The 19340-nt window shown below is 40.6% G+C and overlaps 1 protein-coding gene across 1 annotated transcript in view; it reads left to right on the top strand.

The window, feature by feature from the left end:
* Positions 1-15613: 15613 nt before the first annotated feature.
* Positions 15614-19340, top strand: part of MED27 (mediator complex subunit 27) — a 93080-nt gene continuing 89353 nt past the window's right edge. Inside the window, exons 1-2 of the mRNA XM_035341771.1 lie at positions 15614-15860; positions 18467-18611. Coding sequence (XP_035197662.1) covers positions 15655-15860; positions 18467-18611 — 351 coding nt within the window. The 5' untranslated portion in view covers positions 15614-15654. The remainder of the gene's footprint in view (positions 15861-18466; positions 18612-19340) is intronic.

Here is a 19340-nt window from a genome sequence, read left to right as displayed (position 1 = left end):
AATGAGGCATAGAAATAGCAAACGGCATTTCATAGGGACAGAAAAAAAAAAAGAAAAATAAAAAAAAAAAAAAAAAAGAAAAATTATCATCAGTTTCTGAGACAGTTCTCTTGCCTCCAGTAGTTCTCTGACATCCAAGCTAAATTGTGCAATGGATACATTCCCAGAGGATGAGGATGAGACTATCAAATCAATGGACTGCACTCACATCACCTTGCGATGTGATATTTGCTGCTCTCACAAACTAACAGAGCTGCTGGGTCAGTGTCTTGAGGACAGAGCTCACAGAAACCTGTGCTGCAAAACGTTGTTTGGGTGGCTCAGAAGCTCTGCTTCCTTAGAATCAATATCGGATTAATGCAGCAGTGTTATATTGGAGGCACCAAGCTCTGGGAGATGCTAGCTGTAAGATGAGATATGGAACTGAAGTGTACTTGTAATGCCTACTTGTAATATTTTAACAATTCAGCCGCAGCGTTGTGCGGCAGGTTATTAGCTGGGCTGCGTAAAGCAATTCTAGCCAGAGCAACTGAGTTCTCTCACTCTGAACCTTGCCCCCGTATTTTTATTTCCATATAATATTCCTGACTTGAGTTCTTGCATGGCATTGCTATGCATTATTAAACTCCCACTATTTTATACTCCAGAAGTGGCTGCATTTAGATTTAGGTGAACTTCCTGTGGAGAGGTTAATCTACAAAAATACTATATAAGTGCAAACTATTAATTACTGCTTTTGTATTTTTAAGTTGAGAACCCACAGCTGCAGGGAAAAAGTTGGTACTAACTAAGCTCACTAACTTATTAAATTCTCGTCCTCACCCTGTCAAAGAGCAATTTGTTCTCCTCCTTTACTCATTTTCTTTCCTTTTTATTTGTATTTTTTATTTTTGCAGAAAAACACAATGATCAGATTGTTTATCTGTTTTTCTGACGGTGAATGGTCTCCTGTGGGTTCTTTTCAGAAGATTAGGATCTCTTCTCAGAGCTGGTCCCCAACTGTATTCACATTTATGAACCCATACAAAGAACCCTGAAGAGTAACATATAGCCTGGTGATGCAACAGGCCAGGAGACAAAAAATAGCCCATTAAGGGGACAAAGCTAATCAATACTAATAGCAAAGACTAAGATTTTAAAAGCATCTCAATGAAGTCAGGCACAGTATTACCAGTCACTCAATGAAAACTGAAGTGTGCCTGGGAGGAGGCTGGGGGTGAGATGGAGAAGAGGGACCAGAGCCCTTTTTGTGAGACCAGGATGGATTGGTGCCCCAGGGCGTTACAGCATGTCCCAGCTGCTGACGGGTGAGGTGGAAGGAACAGCAGCACTTCAAGGGGTAAAACGCTGACAGCACCGGGGGGAGGTCAGTTTGGTCTCCTCACTAGTTCTTCCTGCCTCTCCCTCCTTTTCCTTAACTTTTGCAAGTGCAGCTAGGATGTGAGCAGGAGGATTGCTGACCCCACATCGAGGCGTCTGTGCTCAGCCTTCCTCTTCTGCTGCTAGATTTGCTCACTTTTCAGGACAGAGGGTATTGTGGTTTCATTCCCTCCCTGGCAATAACTAATTCACCCAGGAAGCTGGCAGATTAAAGTGGCTCCTTCTCATTGCTCATCTCCACAAGCAAGGTTTGGGATTTGGTACCAAGGTAGCAGTTTTGCATGTGATGCATGGGCATCCGAACAGGGCAGCCAGCCCAGCTGCATCCAGAGGAGGTCATCTAAGCAAGTCCCTAACTCTCAGAAGCTCTGGGAGGACTGAGCAGCTCTTTGCCCTGAGTTTGTGTAGTGCATGGCTAAGCAGAGCCCAGCTACAAAGGCATAAGCGATGTGGAATTAGGATCAATAAGGTAAAACAGCAAACAAACTTTCCCACCCTGTGCATCAGAAGTGTTGCACGGCTTTGAGCTGACAGCAAAGAAGAGGAAGGTTGCTCAGCTGCTGTAGTTCTGCCAGTCCTTGGCCTCTGCTGAAATTGCTACAAAGGCAGAAAATCACTTCAGCTAGCACTAAAGGAAGCAGCAATACTCGGGAGCTGCACTGGGATCATTAGGGTGGTTAATATTCAGCAGGCATATTGCTAAAAAGACACTGCGTGCTAAGAAAAAAAAAAAAGGCAACAAAACCCAACACCGTGCAAAGGTCTTTCTGGCAGAGATATTAACAGAGGCTGTTTATTTTTTTGTAAAACAGACTGTAAGTACCCATTAAGACCGGAACCATTGCCACGCCACATCTCACTAAGATCGTTGTGGAGTGGTTGTGAAAGCAGACCTGGGTAACGTGGGCCATATTCAAGCCCATGAATTAGAGATTAAATGCTTTTGATTGCTTTACTGGTCTTCCAAAGATGACTTCTCTACTTTTGCACAAAATACTCCTGTAAAGCAGGCATTGTGGCTTTGGTCAGGGGTCCAAAATAAAGGGGGCTAAACACTACCCATGCCTGCACATATATACAGAGAGAGGTCTTCTGCAAGAAATCTCATTTAATTCATTAAAAAATAAAACAAAAAGTCAGAACTCAAAGAATTCTTTGGATGGGCCCTCAGCAAGACGTGCAGGCTGTCTGTCATCATAAATGCAATGTAGCTGTAAAAGGAGTTTTCAATGTATATAGAGACTCTGTAGTCCAAAACGTGTTATCAAGCAGAAAAAGCAAATCCCTGTAAAGGGCCACCTCTTGCTATAATGCAGGTCTTTTCTATAATAGAGTCAGCTCTGATATAGGACTATTGCTGCACTGCAAGCTGTAATAAATATTAATGTGTCAAACTGCACGCCACCTCTATTTCAGGATGGAGGCAAAAGACAGCCTTACAGAAGATGAGTCGCAGTCCTGCTAGGGACCTAATGCATTCCTAGTGCTTTTGTTAAGAAATCTCTCTTTGCAGTGATCGCATCCTGAATTTCTCTAAAGAATCACCAAAAACTCCACTTTATAAGAAAGGCAGGAAATCTGCCTGCGCTTGGGGCAACACCGGGGAGGAGTGATATTTGCACTCCAAGCTGTGTGCCTTGTAAAGCTGCCCCAATGCCAGTCCAGCATTTTGTAATGTAACCCCCAAGGTCATTCCTTACTAACTGAAAAGTTGTATGTTAAAAGCCCAACATACACCTTCTTGCAAAGAGATGCTGATATTTATATCGTATTTATTTCTCACAGTGCAATTACTCTACAAAGAAAACTAAATTTGTATGTATTTGCATGTCTTATATTTTATAAGCTAATCCTTTCTTTTTCTTGCCTGCATCATGACACCGTGTTAAATATCTTACCTAAGCATGTCTGTAAGTATCATTACTAGACCAAACATTTGAATGTATACTTATCTTTAGACATAATATTACTCTAAGCATAGGATATAAATGTAAATAAGTATTACACTAAATATTTATGTTTACCACCCCATGTAACAATGGTTTATCAAATATTTACTACACTACTTACCTGTACTCTTGTGGGCATAACTGCGTAGCTACTTATGCTACAGAGAGTTTTTGTGGTTGATTAAAACGCATTTGTGTGTATATCTGCAATGTTTGGTAGGCCTAGTTAAAAAGCCACTTCAATAAGCAAGCAGGGAATGTTTCTCTTTTCAAAAAAAATGAAGCTTGTTGTTATAGATTCTGCAATATCCTCTATATGAAGCTCTTATTAACATCGTGCTAGATTAGGTATCAGGGAGCAGCAGGGTATTTTTAAAGTGTTGGGATATCACACACAGTGTTACTCTGGAAAAAAAAAGAAAAATAAAAAAATAAAAAGCTCTGATTTGTTATGAGCCTCGATGGTGAGTTTCAGCTCATAATACACCGATGAAAGAGAACTACACAGAAATGTTTCTGTCCAGGATTAATCCTGTTAGGTTAAGAGGCAGGAGAATATCAGAAAGCTGTCCGGATGTTTTCTTCAGCAGAGCATTAGGTGAGGTTGAGACCTGGATGAAAATCCCACTGTCTCAAATCCCAGGCTGAAGAGGCAAGGGGATTACATACTTGTACTGCAGGAGGAATCAGGCGGGTTTTAGTGCTTATTCCATCCTCGTTGAACTCATTGCTCTACAGGAAAACACTGTTGCTGCTGTTCTCTCCATATAGATCCCAGCAGAAACAATTTTCCTGCAATTAGTCAGCGGTGAAACTCGGTCCTTAGGCAACCTTAGGTGGTAGCAATCACAATTCTTAGTCCCTCTGGTTCTAAGCAAAGTTTCGTATCCTCGTGATGCAAGAGGACTGCATTTTCCAAGAGCAGACAGCTGTGCTTTATGGAAAGTCATGTAAGGCTCCCAACAGAAATGATTACTTTGATTCAAATTTAATAACAAAAATGTACCTAAAACCTTGTTCATTATGCTCATTACACTCATTAGCTAATTTATTAACAGAAACTCAACAGGAATGAGAAAGAAATAGGAGTATTTACTTTTTATGGTAGATTTTAAGCAAATAACATATTAAGACAACCAATAGATAGATGTGCTTGCAATTTCATTAATTTCAAAGAAATTGGCTTTTGTGGGTCAAATTATAACCAGACAAGAGGTTGTTACATTGGAGAAAATCTGGCCTAACATTTTAGAACAGCGTAGTATCAGCCAGCAGGGCTGGGGGAGGTGAATTTTGTAAGAAAAAAGAGACTGCAATGAACATGAGGAAAAAAAAAAAAAAAAAAAAAAAAAAGACCACAAAAGCAAGCCATTAAGTGCTTTTTCATCCTAACTAAGTTCATTGTGAAGGGTGGTTGGGAAAAGGGGTAATATGAGACTTTCTTATTGAAAAAAATATCGATTGTTAGGAATCAATAGCATTAAAAAGCTGTGTCTTAAGCACCAAGCTTTGAAGGACTCCACAAGCTTTTCCGTTCCTTGTCTATTCTCCTGCCAGAACTTTGATCGCTTTAGCCTGCAAACCAGCAAGTGCAGGGATTTGATGGTCGCCAATATATATTAAAAAAATTAAGGTGTCAAGCATGAATTTTATTACATCTGCAATCAGATGTACTTCCTTCAGTCAGCTCATTTGCAATTAAGTCCAGCTGTTCTCAGTAGAAAGGACTCTTCCACGGAAATTGCTGTAAAATTTAATGGGAGGATTTTCCTTGGTGCTTTGTTGTAAATATTGTCTTCCTAATAGGCTTGTAAAGGGCTTTGCTTTCTTATTCAGTGGCCAAGAGGATGTGTGTAATTTTTCAGGCATTAGAAAATGAATAGGTCAGTGATAAGAGCTCATAAAACTTATAAAAATATTCTTATTATATAGAAATAGAGCTTTAAACTTGAAGTAGAGGAAGTTTTTGAACTTTTTTTTTGTCTGCATAGGTTTTTGTTTACATATGAAGGACTATTTTTTAAGTGACATATGAGACAGAACTGGATCAATACGCTTTATTGGGTTTCTTCTGTCTAGAATCAGGTATGACAACCAGAGAGGCGCACCAGATTGTAGGCATCAGAGAATGATCCTTCTTTTCAATATTACAGTATAACATCCCACAAGGGCCAAAATACTACACCACTAACTCACAAAACTTAGTGTTTAGACTACTACAAGAAAATCCAGTTTGGATTTTAAGCGAACGATAAAAATAAGAAACTTTTGTTTGTCCTTGCTACTGTGTCCAAACAGCATCATTTTCCTTTTTGTCACTTAGGCAAAGCTTAGATGTGTTTTTCATTTTCTTATTTTTTTTCTCTCTCTCTCTCTTTTTTTTTTTTTTTTTTTTTTAATCTTCTAGCAGTCCTTTCAGCAACATTTTCAATCTGTGTGCTTCTGTCACTCCTGGAGAACAGTGCCTAAAATAAAACAGTGAGGTTTGTAATTATTGACATTATTTTAAGATGGAATGCTGAAGCAGTAAATGTAACAAAATGAAACATTATTTTGAGGGGAAATGTTGAGACATGAATGATAGCAAATACTATTATTGTGGATTTATTTTCACCCAAGCAAAAATCAGACTCCTTCTCTAATGGTGAAATATGACCTGGCTCTTGCAGAGGGAGTAATTTGCTAATTTGTTTAATGTTGTTATCTGTGCAGGAGAGCCCTGCAAGAAAAAGAATTGGGAATGGATCAAAAGTGCAGGTTATTTTTGGAGACAGAATTAAGCTACTTTTTATTCTTGAAGACAGTGATCATATTCCTGTTTTGGCAGCTGTGAATACTGAGGAGAAAACAACTCCTCCTGGTCGAAAGTTGCGTTATCATTGCTGTATTGGTTTGCGATGCCAGGGGTTAAACTAATGACCTATCAACAAAATCCTTCTGCTGAGGCAGCGGAAGTCCTTCTCCTAGTAAAATTTATTTGAACCAGAATAAGTTACAGTAGAAATATCCTTTTGCTACTATACTCATATAGCTACCCTGGCAATTCTTCATGGTTTAGAATCCCATCTCCCATGTCTGCAAATAGCAAGAGTGAGCTGGCACAGTTTGAAACAGTTCTCCAAAATAGTGTAGCAGATAAAGTTATAGAGAAAATCTCTGTTGAATGTGTATGTTCCCTTGTACGGGCTTGAGAACAGATTGATAAACCTGGTAAGAGATGATTAATCAAAAGGCTTTGGATCAGGAAATGACAAGGAAGTCAGAGCTTGCTGCAGAGGAATGTGAAAAGATAAGGCCTCTGTACGAGAAAAATGTCTTTCATAGAGTGATTAGAAAAGGAACAAGTGCAGTTCATGCTTAGGGTAGACATCTGCGTATGTGTTTTAGTTGTTTAGCTCACTTGGTTTTGGTTAAGTCACTGCCTCTAGAATAAAGTATGTGAGTTTTCAGCTTGAGTTAGTTCCTGCAGACAAGTTAAAGTGTTTGCTGTTGGATTAATTAATCTGCTGGGTCTGCCCAGCAGGAGTGGAAGAAATAAGCAGGAGGCACAAGGAATAAAATAGCTTTTCTTGTCCAGGAAATGGCTAGTGTTTGCTGTGTTTGCCTTTCCCTTTCCTAATCGTTAGGCTTTATAGGCAATACTTAAAAAGGAAATCAAAAAGGAAAGCCACAGTGGGGAATGTGGAAAAATGACAGTGACATGAAGGTCTACTGCAATTCTGGAATGAACAACTCTGAGATGAATGACAACGTGTGCTGTTGCTCCGATAGGTTGTGCTTCCTTGATTGGAGATGCAGTTGTTAACGCCTTGCCATGAAGGTGCAGTCCCTGGTGAAACTCTAGGAAGGTCCTTTGCTCTTGCAATTTGCTTAAGCCCTTCTTTGCTTCAGCTTTTGCTATGTGTAACATGGTAGTTAACAAAGGTCTCAAGAAGAAACATCATATGACAAGGGAATCAAAGGAACAGCATTTCTGTGCTTTTGTTACCAGCTAGCAGTATTCCAACAAAGCACTAGATCGTTGGCATCACTTGGATGAGAAAGCTGTAAATAGCCCTGAGGTGCCATGGTCTGTTCGTTCACTGAAGTTCTTTGCATGCTTCTTTTCCAGCCTTTATATTTAAAACTTACACATGATATATAGAAGCTTTAAAGGTGTCTGGGTCACATTTCAGCTTGTTTCTGGTAAGAGAAACAAGCACAAATGCACATTTTAACTCCATAACAGAGCAAGTGCTATAGGAAGCTGAAGACCCAGTCCTGACTGCTCCCCACATTAAGCACATTTATGGTTTGTGAGCTGCGATCCATCAGGGAGGTGCATGACAGCTTGTAGAGAAAGCTTTCTTGGTCTCTTAAGGATTCCCGCAAGCATTATTCAGCCATCAGATTCACAGCCTCTGTATCAGCACTTACTGATGTATTTGGCTTAAGTGAAGACGAGCATATATAGAAGTCTGGCTCTCTTTAAAACAGTAGATTTGCTTGAGACAGGAGTCTGGGATCCAATATTGTGCTGTTTGAGAACAAGCAGGTTCTACCTCGCATCCAAATTTTTTGTTTGTTTGTTTGTATTTCAATCCTCAGTTTCACTCTAACCTCGGAAGGTGACCGGAATTAATTCTTCTTCCTTATATACAAAAATTGTGCATGGAGTTTTGGAACTGGAGTGCTCCAAACCCTTGGGATAATACTTTCCATTCTTCTCCACTCCAAAAAGTGAATCTTTCCATGATGTGACGAGAATCTTCATGAGCATACAGGAGAGCATCTTCACCACAGAAGGTTATAGGAGGTTTGGGACCGGAGTGGCACTTTTCACTAAAGATCTGTCCCTTCAATACCTGAAGTTTTCTTTTACATCTTTTGTCTTGAACCCAGTTCCCGTAACGCCTCGTAGGCTGAGCACAAGGAAATTGCTTTCGTATGCTGTTCCATTCTTCTGGCAGGAAATGCCTGGTGTCCATAAGCAAATTATCTTCTAGCAGTTTATCTCACCACTTAAAAGGAAATAATTAAACAGCTTTAGAATGAAAACAAGTTTGCTTGACACTGCTCTTGTCCACTCCTTTTGCATTTCTCGATGCAGTTCAGAATAGATACAGCCAGGTACCTGCAAAGAGCTTAGCCCCACACGCGATCAATATCAGAAAAGATAAATCAGCTGCAATTGACTACAGGCTGTACTGTCACTAAGTGACGATGAAAAATGATCACTACTTGAATACACTGCATTTTTATCTTTAAATCTTTCAATAGAAGCAGTGTCAATAACAGAGCACTAAATAATCTCTAGATAGAAGGAAAATCTTTTTTCTGTCTTTTTTTTCTTTCTTTGTTTCTCTCTCTCTCTCTCTCTTTTTTTTTTTTTTTTTTAAGACGGAAGATGGATGTCAATTTTGGAGACCTTAAATACTAAAGTATGGAATTAGACCTGCAAATTCCAGAAGTGATTGTCTGTTTAGACAACGTCTGTCTCATTTTAGGAAGGACTGGCTTTATTCTGCTTGAAAACATAGCTCAATTCCACATAATGAATGCACCAAGGTAGCTGTAAGTGGAATATGCAGGAATAAAGTACATAAGGATTTTTCTTCTCATGTTCCTTTGGGGATAATATATCTCTCTGAATTGGATACAGCTGCCAGAGATGGCCTTTCTTCACTTTAAAATGCCTCTGACCTTTTCCTGAGCTAACTGGACAGTTTACCATATTGGCCCAAGTATAAAACAAAGTCTTTTTCAGATAACAGCCTTGGGAAAAAATCCAGCTTGCTCTGTATCTGGTGACGGTGCCACACGCAACCCTGGTCCTTCACGTGCCTGTGGACAACATTAGCTGCCGTGTTGGTGCAGCAGCAGGCCAGCACCTACAATGCACAGCCCTTCAGGTTGCTTTTGGGTCTGCTGCTCTTAATGGAGCAATACCCACACAGGGCAGAGGTGTGCTGGGGATGCTGGCAGCAATGTGACCTCAGCGAGTGAGTATGTTTGTGTTTCCATCTTGACAAAATGAAGGTAGTGTTTTATTTGAAGCCAATTTATTTCCACATCATATGGTGCCTCCACTGTTACCAAGTTTTGGTGTTCCTTTTATCCCATGTTCTGAGATGGCAAGAAACACACCAGAATGCCTCGGACACCACCAGATATTTTTTTTTCTCCTACAGGACCTTTTCCATAGCCATGTCGGTGGGAGGTAGCAGCTGCTGGATGAATCCAGTCCGGTGGCTATTTGAGCAATGCCAGCTGTGCCCTGCTAACACTGAGAGTGCAGCAGTGACTTTTGGATGCTCCACACAGTTTTCAGAGCTGTGCTTTCCACATGGAGCCCATTCCAGAGGAAAGGGCCTTTTGGTTGCAGACTCTGTAAATGGAGTTCAATTTAGCTGCCATACAGACTCCAGGAGCAGAGTCTTCAGGCATGCAGCAGGGCAGTAGAAAGGCTTATTGATTTAAAAGGCCCTTTGCATCTACTTAAAGTTTGGCTCTGATACTTTGTTTAATAAAGGTCAAGATGAAGTACTGAATTCCTGAAATACTGAAGTTCTGAATATCCCACAGCTTCGATTCATTCTGCCTGTTTTGTCTGGATTTCTGTTAAAAAGCATGGTTGTCTGGCCTTCTTAATGGGTTGATGAACAATACAGCGTGGAACAGCTTGAAAGCAAATCTGATATATGAAGTAGCTAGAACTGCTTGACTTGTCTGGAAACTGCATGTTTCCATATTTGACTACATATTTGACTACAGTTATCTTTGTTGTTGGCCTCTCTCTGTTATAGCTGGAGAATGAAGGCATACAAGAAAAGCTAAAGAGTAAAGAACAAGACCTTGCTGCTGCAGGATGGCTGATGCTTTAAAGGGAGATCAGCCCAGTTTCATCTGTTAAAAATCCTGCTGAGATTGATTGGTTTATGGAGAGGTGATTATAAAAGCCTTCAAGTAGTTTAATTAGGGTGAAGAGTCAGGAGAAGTGGCTTGGCTTTTGTGAGAAGTACTGGAGCAAATGGCTCTTGGCAAGTGGCTGGTGGAATGGAGAAAGCTAAGCTCCGGAGTTAGGCAGGATGGTTGCTTGGCACACTCTGGTCATATTTAGGAGGAACAAAGCTGAAGGTTGCAAAAAAATTGTGGCTGAATCTGGTTTGTATCAAGTCTTATTGTCCTTGTAGGCTTTTCTCAAATAATATTTACTAATCAGAACCTTTAGAACACTTTGAACTTGCCTCCATGGTTGTTACCATGTCATTTTTTTCAAAGAGGCAGGGGAAAACCAACCTCCACTTTCCTAAACTGCATGTTTGCCCCTGCCAAGAAGCACTGCCATATATTGTACAGTGAATTCCATTATATTTACTGTCACAAAAGCAGATACACAGCCATTTAAAACTTTCATGTGCCTGTTCAATAAAGAGCAATAGCTCGTGGATGTGCCCAATCATGCACTGAATAAACATCATGTTTCAAGCTTCTCCTTGCCTGTTGCAAAACCCTAACTCTGCAAGAAACTGGTAAGGAGTAGAATTGAAGCATTCAAAATCTGCTGACTGCTGCTAGGCAGTGACGCCGGAATGATTGTGCCAAATCCTGGCCCTTCGTGACAAGGGAAGTGGAATTTTCCCCAGAGCGGACCAGTGTCAGACAGAAAACCCAAGGCACAAGACAGAGCATTCAAAAATACAGCCTGAGAATAGAAAAAATGTCAAATGGGTTTTAACTAGTTAATTTACACAATAAAGAGCCATCCCAGAATGATGTAAAAGCCTGATCCTGTGGCCCTTGGATAGGGGAAACACGTTTAACTGTTTCTAATACTGCAGAATCATTAATACAAACAAGAAACAGTAACTGGGTCATTCTGTCTCAGCCACTTGCATATTGCAGAACTACTTGTCTGTTCCTGCTACTATTTCGTTCCCTGCTAATGTCTTATTTAACCTGCTCAGGATAGTTGTCATGTTGAAAATGTGCAAAATACATAAAATTTTAACTACATAACTTATAAATACATGTACTTGTGCAGATTTTTCAAAGTGACTAGGATCTGAATGTATAGGGCAACAGAACATGACTCAAAGCCTGATTTAAAGAAAGAAGTATGTTTTGAGCAAGCATCAACAGTTAGATTGAAAAGCAAGGCAAAAGCATAGGTTTTTTTTAGATGTTGAGTGGACTAAATGCAATGTGAATTTATCTGCAAACCATCTGTGATTTCTGGTATTTTTGATGCCTTCACAGCTCTAATTTTAAGCAGTTATGTAGCCTTTAAATAATGATAGTTTCTTCCCATTCGGTTTTACATCAGACTCCATACTTGATCACTGAATGTTTAAAGAAAAGAAGTGGCTGAGTATAATTCTCTGCAGATTGCACACATACAGAACAAAACAGCAGCCTTTTATTTTTGCAAGTAAAATTTGACATATTTTGGGACAGAATTTCCGCATGCATAAAATACACCATGAGTTTTGCTGGGTACGGTTTACTTTTTGTATTTTGCTTTACACTTCTCATGCAAATTCAGTGCTGGGATAAGGTGTTAGGTTGACTTCCCCAGAGACTGAAACTCCAGAAGCAGCACAGCATAACAGCAAATCTCTTTGAATTATCTTAAAACTGATATCAAGGGTGCCAGTTTCATCAGACACAAGGGAATTTGAGAGCCATAATCCTTCCAGTCCTTAGTGGCTCTGCAGACAAATCTGTTCCATGCTGAATTTTTTTGTGTGTGATGTGGACACTTTATAACCACAAACCAAAACAAAACACTGGGTAAGAAACTGAATAGCCCTCCAAAAATTGTAGTTCTTACAATTATAGCGACCCTTAAGGGGACTGGAAGGCCTCCAGGTCTGTTTTCCACATACCATGTTGTGAGGAAAGATCCTTTCTAATAGGAGCCAAGCCTCCCGAGAGCCTGAAACAATACTAAGTTAACTCCATTCATCCTACAGGAAATCTGATGATAACTGCATCATTGTCAGCTCAGTTCATTATTTCACTGTTTCTTCTGGCAGAAATGTTCAGATAAGATTTTCGCTCACTGTTGTTGGATATAGTGGGAGATTCTGATTCAGGAAACAACAGGAAAGAAATAGCACTGAAGATCAAGGCTCCCCCACATCTGAAAATGCCTTGCCATTCCAACACTGTCTAAAAGGAGGCAGGATGCATTCCTCTCTCTTGGCAGAAGCCTCACACGAGTTGATAACCCCACAGCTTCTTCTCTGTTCCAATGATGCATTGTGTAGTAAACTCTGTGGCAAACTGAAGACTAAACACCTGAAAGAAATTAATGTAAAAATAGCTAGAATATTTTACTAATTGCAATATTGAGCCTCACCATTATTTGAACAAAAAAGCCACATCAGTTTATTACATTTATCTGAACTCCTGTCAAGATTGTAGCAATGAAGCACGAAGAAATGAAGAGGCCCTGCTGATGATTATCAGTCCAGCTTGCCACAGAATAAATATCAGTATTTATCTACTTCAGAGGAAGATGAAGATTGTTTCTTATGACGTCATTTATTGCAAATGCTGAGTCCTAGCATTTCATGAGAGATTATCTGCACTTGCTAGGAAACCCAATAGTCATCATTAGTTTTGTCTCCTGACAACAGAACTAATTTCTTTTAAATGAGAATGCATTCCTAATTGGGTACTTTCTTCCCTAACAAATTATTTACAGTATCTGTGCAAGTATTCTGAAAGCATCCCTTTTCTTTGGTGTTACTGATTAATTACAGCCTTCTTGGTTCTTAGTAGCTGCAATTGGAGTACCATAACGTACTTTGCCATGAAAGGTTCATCTTAATTACATGCTCCCCAGTCAAGTTTCTGCTCTGGGAGAGAACTGTACTTCTTTTGTCAAGCTGCATGTGATGCCACTTTGGATTGTTACTTCTTCCCTCCCGCCTCCTCACCCTTTCACTCCAAATGAGTTCAGAGCTTATGAATGTTATGAGACTGACAGCACCCAAAATGAAATTCTGTCTTTAGCCACAAAACAGATCCAGAATTGGCAGTTCAGTGCAGTCTTCTCTATTCCATCTCTTACTCTATCCACATGGCACAATGCAGCAGTGTGTGCAGATAACTGGGCTAGTTGAAGTGTAACCGTGTTAGCATAGTGGTCTGCCAAAGCTAATTAGCAATGCTGAGAGGCAGGGTGAATTAGTCTGGTCAGAACGCTGAACTAACAGAGCAGACTGCTTCCAGGACTGCAGCTGCTGTTTGCATCTCTACATGACATGGCGTTGTGCAATGTGGATATAACCCATATGCCTTAAATGGGATTTGTTTTTGGAGGGAGATCACTGGGCCCTTGAGCTTCTGGTGGAGATGTTCAAAAGATGTCAGTTCTGATGCTTTCTCAGATGTGGATATGCATCCATGTTGGGCCACCCAAATCATTTTGCAAAGCCCACTCAACAGCTGTCAGATAGTAAAGAATTTTGCATGTTTTGAACATAAGTTGGATTCTTTTTTATGTTTTACCAGTGATTATAAGGCTAAAAGTTTTTTTTTTGTTTTTTTTTTTTTTTTTTTTTTTTTTACCTTATATCCATAATGACAACTTAGGATATACCTGTAGTGAAGATAAAGCTAGCATACTGCCATTGTTTGGATAAATGCTACTTAAGGAACATTTCTCACAAGAAAGAAGTGAGCAACTTAGGCAGGGCAATCCCTACAAATGAGCACACAAAACTATGCAGTCTTTTCCTCCTATATGTAGCAAACAAGTGGAGGAGGATAGGAACTGCTCTCAACTTTAGCCATTACCTTTTGGTGTGGAAGTGGAGTCTGCCTTACCTCCTTGCAGAGCCAAGGGAGTTCAGGAGAACTTGGCTCCTCATTAATGCTCTGGCTGAGATAGTCCTGTCCTTTCTGCCTCTGGCTGCTGTTCCTTGATGCAGTACTTTTTTGCATAAAGAACAAACTATTCCTATCTTGTTTGCATTTGCCTTTCTAAGTGTGTTCAGTCCACTGCTGATTCTCTGCAGTACAACACTATACATTTCCCTGTTTATGTAGGCTGAACTATACTGCTTCAGACCACATTGCTTCCAGTCCTGCTTTACCTCTGTGCCTAGACAGAAGAGCATTATCAAGATCCGAGTAGCAGAAATGCAGCCTTTTCATTTTCCCAATCTTTATGCTAAGTAATAGGGTTTCAGCAATCAATACCTTGTATGTTGTCTGAGAACATTTATTTGATCAGATGCAGTTTTCAGAATCTGCTGCATGATAGACAGAAAAGTGTCACTGAGTGGAGAGCAAAGCCTCGCTTCACTTGGCCAATGACACATCTGCCGTTCCTTGTCATACTCATTTCCATTCTACATATTTAAAAAAGCATCCCCGAGTAAAGGATCTGTGTGAATTGTGCTTACTGAATTTAATTAATACCTGAATGAAAGAGGTTGTTATTTATTTTAGAAACTGAAAAAAACAAAAAACCCATCCCGGCGCTGCAGTTTACTCTGTGTGGAGTGACTACTGGCCTGTGCAGCGCTTCGCTTATTTTAGCTTTATTTTAGCTTATTTTAGCTGCACTTGAAGGGTGAAAAAGAGCTGGTGGTAGGATCAGAAACATAATCAGCTCCTAACAAATCAAACCAGTAATACTTGGCATTATGACAGCACTTTCAAACCCCACAGTGCTTGGCAAACATTTGATAATTGAGGCTGCGTCTCACCCTGTTACCGTAACACAGGCCCTAACCTTAAAAACTTCATTGTGCCCATGAGCGTAAGGCTTACAGAAACATTCTTGCCAGCTTAAAGCTAAGCACAGTTGTTTCAGAAGGACGGGGGGGCTTCCTTTCTATTTTAAATGATTTTATTTCTGTCTGAACGCCTGCAAAAATCCATACAGTACATCAAAAGGAGGGGAATACACCCCAGCTCCTGAGGTAGCTAGGATACTACTAGCAGCAAATGATGCAAAGCATGGGAAAATAGAAGGAGAGAGGACACCTGACTGGAAAAAAATAACATTTTGAGGAAGGAGGCAGGTATGTCAGAGCTGCACACGCCAGTGCTCACTTCTTTTGCCCCAAGGATGGGCAGACATTTCCTCAGTTTCTTCTTTCACACAGGGCGGGTATGGTTTGCGAGAAGCAACCCCCCCTGTTACAGAAGAAACCCCTGACGTTACAAAAAGACGACAATAAATAAATAAATAAATAAATTAAAAATGCTGAGGGAGGCGCCTGAGGGCAGCACGGCCTTCGGACTACATTTCCCAGGCTGCTCCGTGCCGCCGCGGCCTCGCCGCGCTCCGCAGCGGAGGGAGGCCGGTGGGGGCCGGGCTAAGATGGCGGACGGGGTGCTGAGCCCCGGGGTGAACCTGGAGGCCTTCTCCCAGGCTATCGCCGCCATCCAGGCGCTGCGCTCCAGCGTGACGAGGGTCTTCGACTGCCTGAAGGATGGCATGCGGAACAAGGAGACGCTGGAGGGCCGCGAGAAGGGCTTCGTGGCCGCCTTCCAGGAGAGCCTGCACTCCGTCAGCCGCGACCTGGGGTGAGCAGCCGGCCCTCGGAGGGGCTTCGCCGCTCCCCGCAGCCGGGGGTGGCCGGGCAGGGAGAGGGGTCCCGGGGTCTCCTCGGTTCCCGGAGGACATTTGGAGCGGCTAAACGCGAAAGTGCCCCGCTCTTTGCCTCCCTGCGTGCTGACTCCCTGTGACATGCCCTCCTGGAGGCTCCAGAGGGATGAGCCTCGCTCAAATGTTTGGCTTGTGAATAGGTGGCTGGGGCACTGTCGTGGCTAGCTGGATGGTTTTGGATGCAGGGGGATCGTTCTCTGTTTTTCTGAAGTTTTTTTTGTTTTAAAATAATAATAATACTTCTTAAAAATTCACTTCTTAGGCTCTGAATAATCATCAGCATCCAAGTGGTTGAAGGGTATTACCAAAACTTGAAAGGCTGGAAAGTTAGTTCATGTAAATGTAATTATTTAGTACAGGCTGGTGCATTTCACAGAGGTGAAAACAACTGTTGAGGCCGCTGGTAACTGCTGCCCTGCTGGGTCCTCCCGGGTGTGATGGGGCCGGTGTGTCCCAGTGGTGCTGTCAGGGACGTGTCCCAGCACAGAGTGACCCCTTGCAGGGTATCTTCAGGCCTCCAGCGGTGTCCAGTCCAGGGTCTTCAGGAGGAGAAGCCCTGCTTTTCTGGCTAATAGGCTTTGCTGATATGTAGTTTGTAATACTTAATGATATATATATATTTCTTACCTGTTTGTTGCTTCCTATTAGGACAGAAGGTAAATAATCATTTTTGTAAATGATGCTGTACACAGCTTTATAGACTTATGTTGTATCCCTTTGGTTTTTATGGTTTCCAAGCTGATGAGGCATTATTGTTCCCAGCGTGGAAGCTGTGCCATCCCTTTGGTCATCCTTCTTGTTTTCTCAATGGCTTTTTTAAGGACTTTGTAGTATAACCTCAAAGTCTTGTTTCCAGACGATAACAGATAGCAACAGTCTGATCTCTTTTCTCATGTGCGCTATGTTACGCTTTGTTAGGTTGCAGTTTATCATCCAGTGTTTTGGTGCTGTGAAGTTCTTTAGTAACACGTTGCAGTTAGTCTTGTCCCTAGCACCCTACGTGAGAATAGCTGCATCATAAAGCTTTACCAGATCTGGAAAACAGGGTGAAAAACGAACATTAATGGATACGTTGATAAGTACTTGATGCCATTTCTTTCCTGATACCTCTAGATCATGTTTTTGATATTTTGATATAAATTTATCTTTTTCTGAAATGTAACTGCTTAAAAATAATATAATTTATATAGCATCTCAATATTAGATAATTCTGTTTTGGTTTTGGGAAGCAGTGCTGTTGAGTAGCAATTGAGCACTCCAACGTGTACTGAAGTTAATGCTACCAGTGGACTTTGGCTTGAGTCATGAAAGTACTGACTGGAATCCTTGATCAGCAAAGTCTTAATTATCTTGTCTATTCACATTTGTTGTATGGTTGTGTCAACAAAAGCTAAGCATATTCATAAGTGCTCAAAGCACAAGAGACTTGGTGTAGGCCATGGAAGCTTGAGGGAATAATGATTAACAGAGCAGAGTTTTGTGGCAGGAAAGCGTAGAAGTTTTTAATGGCTAGTTCCTTGGTCATTGATGTTTATTTTCATAACCTTCATTGAATACAAACAGATATTTGGGATTTTTCTTCACAGAGATTTCCATAAGTCACACTTCTAAGGGGCTGAATCCTGCTCTTAATTTAGTGCAAAGTCTGAAGTTCAATCAGAGTAGGAGTTGACATTCACAAGTCACGAGGAGAGGCACCTGATTAGTCATGTCATTTGAAAAACTGCATTTTATATCTGTGCAAAGTAGCCAGTCTTTCTTCTCCAGCTGATTAATGCAGGTTTTTAACATTGCCTAACTCTTGTTATTATTAAATGTAGCGTTTGACAAATGAGATATGAAGTAATAATAGATCATTTTCACACTGATCTTTTTTCCATGGAAAAATGATTCTTATTAAGCTTTAGTTGGGTATTTCGTACACGTCTACAGATGTACAGGTTGCTCATGGAAAACAGAAGATGCTTCCTTGCCCTGACAACTTGGAATGCATTAGAACAGTCATGATCTTTGCAGGACCATCTCCAGGATTAGGTCTAATGCCAGTTCATATGTATATTTACATGAGGCCGATGTTAATTTCTGGTGTGTTATGGAAATTAGAAGACACCTGCCTGCTTGATAATTCTGCTATTGTCCATAGTATCGCAGCCAATGCTCCAAGTCAGAATTTTGCAGCTTCTGAGGGTGTGCTTTGCTCAGAAGATGACTTGGGTTCTGGAAGTGTTTTTAAACAGGACACACCATAGTTTGACTCTTTCCTTTCTGTTTTACAAAGACTCTTGACTTGTACTTTCTCTACTTAGAAGCAATGAGCTTAATGACTAACAGGCCACTTACAACTTTTTGGATAATGGCAGTGGTTAAGTTGTTTGTTTTTTAATCAAACTGGGCAGATACTTAAAGCATACAAATACTAAAATAGAGTGTAAACATGATTGCTGTCTCTGTAGGAGGACTGCACATCTTAGATACTCGTATCTCCAAATCTGACTTTAGAAAATGCTGTTGTATTTTCTTTCAGTGAGCTGGAGCGTCTGAGCAATCTGGTTGGTAAACCGTCTGAGAACCATCCCTTGCACAACAGCGGACTGTTGAGCCTAGATCCTGTTCAGGACAAAACACCTCTTTACAGCCAACTTCTTCAAGCCTACAAATGGTCAAATAAGGTAACAGAATACATTGATATAATTCAGTTGTGTGTTCCTCCAGAATGACTGATTTGCAATACAGCAAACCTCGGAACATTTAAGGCTGTCAAGATTGCTGATTTTTTTAATGAAGCAGGGAGCATAATATATACCTAGAATTACTTTCAAGTAAGATTAAAAATGGTATTTCAATTGAAAAGAGACTTTTCTGCAATATAAGTGTGTCCATGTTTTTCTAAGGGAGCACTGACTCCAAGACAGAATAATTCTCCTTGTAATAGCTGTTTAGCATCTTGTCTTTTGTCGATATTAAATAAAAGTATGTTCTGTCCTCACACCTGTCAGCAATCATTGTAGCAGAAATCAATGGGATATTAGAGCAGAGAATCATGAGCTTATGTTGTGTTGCCTCTAAAACTATTTGTAGAAAAACTCGGACATAGTCTACTTATGGTGGGTCCATCAAAAATACCCCTTTCTTCCCATCTGATTTTATTAAATAAGTAAACATTGCATTATTGCAATTAATATTAATTCCTGTCTGAGCACCATTATGCTTCAGTTTGCCTATTCCCATCCTGAATTTTTTGAATATGTATGTTACTTTTTATAGAAATATTGAAATGAATCACTATTTAAAAGTTTTCTTAAGATTATTTCTGAAGTGTTTAGTGAGCTGTTGAAAAATGTGAAGGATGGATTCGTTTCTGTTTTTGTAACTGCTGTTAGTGAGAGATTCTGGAGTTG

The sequence above is a fragment of the Oxyura jamaicensis genome, chromosome 17 (genome assembly GCF_011077185.1).
Source record: "Oxyura jamaicensis isolate SHBP4307 breed ruddy duck chromosome 17, BPBGC_Ojam_1.0, whole genome shotgun sequence".
Classification (NCBI taxonomy): Eukaryota; Metazoa; Chordata; class Aves; order Anseriformes; family Anatidae; genus Oxyura; species Oxyura jamaicensis.
The sequence above is the reverse complement of the archived record's forward strand: the minus strand, read 5'-3'. Positions and strand labels throughout refer to the sequence as shown.